Genomic DNA, 6,000 nt, shown 5'->3' on the forward strand with positions numbered 1-6,000 from the left:
ACCAAGATTTGATTATCTTTTACTAAATACCTTACTTATATAAAAAAAACAAATTAGTTCGAGAGAACATAGTCAAATTTTATCCCCCTGATTCATCTACTATACGGCTTATTTTTTTTTCTTCACGAGCAATCCTCTATATACTAAATCACAAGTCACTACCAATAAAATCTTGCCACATAATTTACTAAACAAAAATTTTAAAATAAAAAACAAATGAAAAACGAAAATGCAAAAAGCTAACCGTCTGGCCACTTCGCATGCGGTTTTTCTTTCCATACCACGATCACCGTTTACCAAAAATCTCTAGATAACCAACTACCTATGTTCGATTATTTATATTTGTGAGATTATTTTATAACTGCATGCTGTTACAAAACACAATTTTTTTCTCCTTCTCTAATTAACAAACCTGTTGTGGGAATGCAAGGCTTCTTCTCCGAGATAGTAAGTTTTACTATGGTCTTATACTCTTATTCATCAAACCTCATTAAACCCATGTGCAGAGTTTTCTTCAAAAAAATTACAGGTTATACTTCTTTTCCAAAACAATAATCTGAGAATCTGAGATGGAGAAGGCAAGATAAACAACTCTTTTGTTTTTTTTGGCAACGCAATATGGATATATAACTTAAAGTCTTCAAATGTTTATTTTATTTTTGCTGGCTTTGTATGCTTAAAAAAATCATATCCAATAGCTAATATATAATGATTGATTGAAGATTTTGAAAGAGCAGATAATCTAACACTACCCAAAAATACTACCAACAAAACTGGATTTACTGGTACAAAATTTTCTATTTACTAACCTTTTTATCATAAAAACATAATATCAATCTTTTGTGATTTCTGTTGGATGCTACCTAAATAGCAAATATATATTTTTGGTTTATTTGAATTCAAAATTATGTATAATAAATTAGAAACTAATTATTTTTATATCGGTCAAAAGTATTTTTTGAAACTTTATACTATTTTCAACATAGAATTATATCATTTCCGTTTCCTATACGCAGTACAGGTAGTATACTAGTATAAAATAAACCTTTAAAAGAACTCTTGCAAAAGAAAGGCCCTTTTGAAAAACCCTTTAAGAAAAAAAAAAGAAAAAAAGGCCCTTTCCGAACACAAAAGTATATAACTTTTGTTCTAATTCTAGTGTTCTTGTTGTAGAGAGAGAGAGAGCCGTATGGCTTAGAGATGAATGAATTGTTGTGTTATTCCATGAGTAATGAGTTCCTTATATAGGATTACATAGCTTGGAGACAAAATCTAATAACTTGGAGTAGGGAACAAATAAATCTAGAACATTCCATAATAGACATCACACAATATTCATAACACTTCCCCTTGATGTCTATTATGCGTGTAAGATGCTATCTCGTTAAAAACCGAGATTGTAATGCCATAACCGTCTAGAGTTTGTAATGCATTTGGAATACTGCCTCGTTAAAATATTTCCATGGTAAACCCAAAAACCCAATGTGGTAAAAACGGGAAGCCATGGATAGGAAAAAGAGTACAGCCGCATTACTCCCCCTGAAGTGAACATCACTGAAGGTTTCTCAGTGATTGCATACCAATCTGCTGCATAAGCTTCCTGAGCGTGCATGTTGGTAATGCCTTAGTGAAAAGGTCGGCTGAGTTCTCGCTTGATCTGACTTGGAGTACCTTGACCTTTCCTTCCTTCTGTAGATCATGGGTGAAGAAGAACTTGGGGAGAACGTGCTTAGTCTTGTCACCCTTGATGTATCCATCCTTGAGCTGAGCTATGCAGGCCGCATTGTCTTCATAAAGAATGGTCGGCCCATCTTTACCATCTGTGATCCCACATGCTCTCCGAATATGATGTGTCATGAGTCTCAACCAGACACACTCCTTACTTGCTTCATGGATCGCCAATATCTCCGAGTGATTGGATGATGTGGCTGATATAGTCTGCTTGACTGATCTCCATGAAATGACCGTGCCTCCATATGTGAAATGTAGCCGGTTTGGGACTTAGCACTGTGTGGGTCGGATTGGTAACCTGCATCAGCAAAATGCTTTCATGATATTCATGGTCCATTCGAATCATATGGTTTATCTCTCTTAGATAAATTCGAGCATGAATGTCTTTGTATGTCCATGAACTGTCCGGATCATGACATCATCCATAATCCATCCGGATTATGTTCTTGTCCACTATATATCTTATTCATATCCTTTGACCAAAACTCTTTATGAACTTTTAGTATATGTCCACGGTCTGTTCATGAAGTGGCTATTGTGTTATAGTTTGAAGTTTAATCAAAACTAAGCCACTTTTTGGTCAATAGGACGTTCCTCTCACTTGGATGGTTTAGATCGGATTTAAGACCTAGAGGAACTGGTCGGAACAAGCTGGACGGGATGGATTGGTCGGGACCAATGATGATTAAAGTCGAACTAGGTCGGACATGATCCTAGTCGGTATGGTTCCCTTTGGTCGTGAATCTGATGGATTCTCAGACCATTTGATCAATCTATTCTTGGTACGTTGGATCATAGATCCCAACATTCATATACGGCTAATGATCTCTACTATAGATCATCGTAGTCTCTTCATAGCCTTTCCAAGAATCAATCATCTTAATCATCCTTTCTTTAAGTATAAACACAAGGAATATATTGACTACTATATGGACTGATCTGAAACGTTCTTATAGAACTTTCTACTAAGCATTACTTAGTCTTATCATATCGTGTGTACATACACGCATGCAGCTGCATTTCAGTCCATGAACAACGCATGAACGATGTTGTTCTATGAGAACTTCTTTCTCATCTTTCAAGGTATCTTATATTACCTTTATATATATCCAGTGAGATATCAATTGTCTACTACATCTTTCTTATATGCCCAGATCTTTATCAATTTCGATATTGGGTAGTAGCATTCACCACATAGGAATTTGGTCCCTGTGAGTATCCTTGTGTGATTTAGCCATTCCATTGAATGCTTTATGTAGCAACATGTACGACCACTTGTCTGTATTTTCATGTTCTACTACTCACGATTTTCTTTTCCTCACAAGACTCATCTGTTCACTGGTTAGATGGCGTCTATCTTATGTATTTGGCCAATACGCTCATCATATACATTCTTTACTATAACTCCACGTCCCATTTTATTCTCTATGAGTACTCTTACGTGGGTTAGTGATCCTCGAATATCTCTTATGCTCAAGTGCTTTCTCTTTATCACTTATGAGTGTGTGTATGTGTCGACACCTTATATAATGTTCCATCGCGTTCTATCGCATTCTAGACATGATACAATCGATTGAGATTTTATTATTATCAGGATCATTGAATACTTTGTAGTTTGCAAGGCTACATTGTATGATACCTGTACCTTAGGACCGGCCGGTCTTATCTCATTGTCTAGTATGGTTTCTCTTTCATGAACCCGGATCTATTATTATGAGCACCTTATCTCTTTCTATCCGAGGTTCCTTGTATATGGAACATACTGGTCTATCTTGTATAGACTTCTACAACAACTTGATTAGGTCTCTACTAGGACATTTATATAGTGGTGCTAAGCTGGTATGACTTAGTCATTCTTTCGGGTCTGTCTGGCTATCATTCTTTCTTTGTTTATGGACGTCCAGTACATATATATCTGGTCCGAGGATCTTTGCCAAGACTTGGATGGTTAAAACCATTCCACTTTCACTTTCTATTTACCAGCTTATAGCTTTCTCCATGATGTTGGATAGTCGGATTCATCTTGTATGTAATTCGTGTACCTTGGCCACAATATGATCACCTTTGTTTGGCTCATGGTCTCATTGAATTCGTGGGAGAAAGATCATGTTCTCTTATCCAACATATATTCCCGATTTTCATCTCATCCTTAGATGAGGTATTCCATCCTAGATGGCACATATGTATGTGGTGGTTTATTCATAAAGTCTTAGGATGGTCTATATCTGGATTATGACCCTTTATCATCTTTAGACGGGAATATTTATGCTCACTTTATATGGCCTGATGTATCTTATCTTTCATACATGTATTCTTGTGGTGTACCCAAGCTTATAGACTTTTGAAGTCTCAACCTTATAGGTTATGCCTTATACGGCCAAGCTATAATGCCTTATGGCCTTCGGCCAGGCTTATCATGTTCGGGTTCTATAGTGTGGTCATGGACCACACGGAGTGTTTATTCTCCCCCTCATGAACATGCTATAAAATACGTTTGTTTGTCCTCACTTAAACGTAATGCTTGGACGGCCAGCATGGCATGGTTTTAGACCATGATACACAAATTTGTGGTCTGGTCATGATCACGGGTTTTGTCCTCACTACCCTCATGATCAGATTATACTTTCGTGTTGCTTGGAACAATGAAGCCTACTGAGTTTCCCTTGTGTACATGTTTCACAACGTGAGATCTTATGAGATAACTCTTTGTGCCTTAGTAATTTTAAACTTTGCATCAAGTTCGGACCAGGATGGCTAATCCGGTCATGCCATAAAGTGTATAAATTCGTTGGTGAACCTTACTGGTTACCTAGGCTTTTATGCGTTATCAGACTGATCCTTAGCATAGTATTAGATCAGTAGGGAGAATGTAGTCTCGACCTCTTTTGTATGTATGCCTTTGGTGATTTTCATAAGCTAAAGGAACATTTCCTTTTTCTTTGCTTTGCCCATTGGTTTATTATTGAAACCATTTTGATGTGGCTTGTAATGCCATTTCGACCTTTACTCCCTCCTCGGCCATGATTGGATCTACAACCACGGTTATTGTGGTATCCTTGTCCACGGCCAGTGGGGATTTTGGGTCTCTCTCAATGGGTTTTAGGTGATAAATTTCGTGCCTCTTAAGGCCATGCCTTAGGCGTGGTGGTCTAGACATACTCTTCTCGAGTTTTCATTCTCATTTGTCAATCAAAAATATTTTTCAAGCAAATCAATCAATGAAGATAAAAGAAAAACTTTTATTAGTGCTATAAAATTTTGAATGACAAAACATCAAATCATAAGTATGAAATCAGAATGTCTAAAGGTTTTAGATAATGGTCTAGCCGGCCACTCCATCTGTCACTTTGGACATGGCTCCCATGGATTCTTCATCATCACTATATGCCTCATAGCCGCTCATATCATCTTTCATCTGATTCATCTGTTCATTTTGAGATAAGTATAAGAACAGATCGTTGTATGTGGTGAAACCTTTATCTCGATAGGTTAGTTGTAGGAATATATCTTTTGGATCTGCTGTGGAGAAAACTTTTTCAAGTAATTCCTCCTCTGTCAACTTTTCACCACAAAACATCAGTGTATGAGCTACTTTGGATAGAGCATAATTGTATTTTTCCACGGACCCAAAGTCCCGGAAACTGAGACTCATCCACTCATGGCTTGCCTTTGGTAATATCACCTTAGTGTATCTGGACTTTAACTCTGTCCAAAGGCATCGAGGGCTTTGTATATCTTGGTACTGATTTCTCAGTTCCACATTGAGATGATGGCGCATTACTGTTAATGCCTTATATTTCTCATTCTCGGTTACATGATCATCCTTGATGATACATTCACTAAGACCTTATATTGTTAGTATAGCCGAGATATTTATTGCCCATCTTAGATAGTTCTCTTCAGAGATATCTAAGGTATCATAGTCCATGGGTTGGAATCTCAACATCTGAAATCATATCAAAATGATTTAAGTGTTAGTACATACAATTTCTGATACCATTGGCTATCCAAGAAATAAAAGGCACTCGGCCAGTATGTAAACAATAAGCCATACGACTTGTGTGTGTGATCAATGCCTTTCAGCCACTCATGATCACACGGCCATCTTTGCGTGATCAATGCCTTACGGCTATTATTCAATCAGGATCACACGACCAGCAAACAAATAAGAGGGTCACACGGCCAGTTTGCATTCTTTTAGAAATTTATTTTTCTCATAACTCATCCATCTCTTAATCAACTTGTTTGATTTATAAATCTCTTGAAAAT

The 6,000-nt window shown here is 37.0% G+C and overlaps 1 protein-coding gene across 1 annotated transcript; it reads right to left on the minus strand.

The window, feature by feature from the left end:
- Positions 1-1,539: 1,539 nt before the first annotated feature.
- LOC130498850 (uncharacterized) lies at positions 1,540-2,070 on the minus strand. The gene has a single exon (XM_056992515.1). It carries the CDS (start codon positions 1,855-1,857, stop codon positions 1,552-1,554), a length of 306 nt encoding a protein of 101 aa, XP_056848495.1. The 5' UTR covers positions 1,858-2,070; the 3' UTR covers positions 1,540-1,551.
- Positions 2,071-6,000: the final 3,930 nt, after the last annotated feature.

The sequence above is a fragment of the Raphanus sativus genome, chromosome 8 (genome assembly GCF_000801105.2).
Source record: "Raphanus sativus cultivar WK10039 chromosome 8, ASM80110v3, whole genome shotgun sequence".
NCBI classification, from domain to species: Eukaryota; Viridiplantae; Streptophyta; class Magnoliopsida; order Brassicales; family Brassicaceae; genus Raphanus; species Raphanus sativus.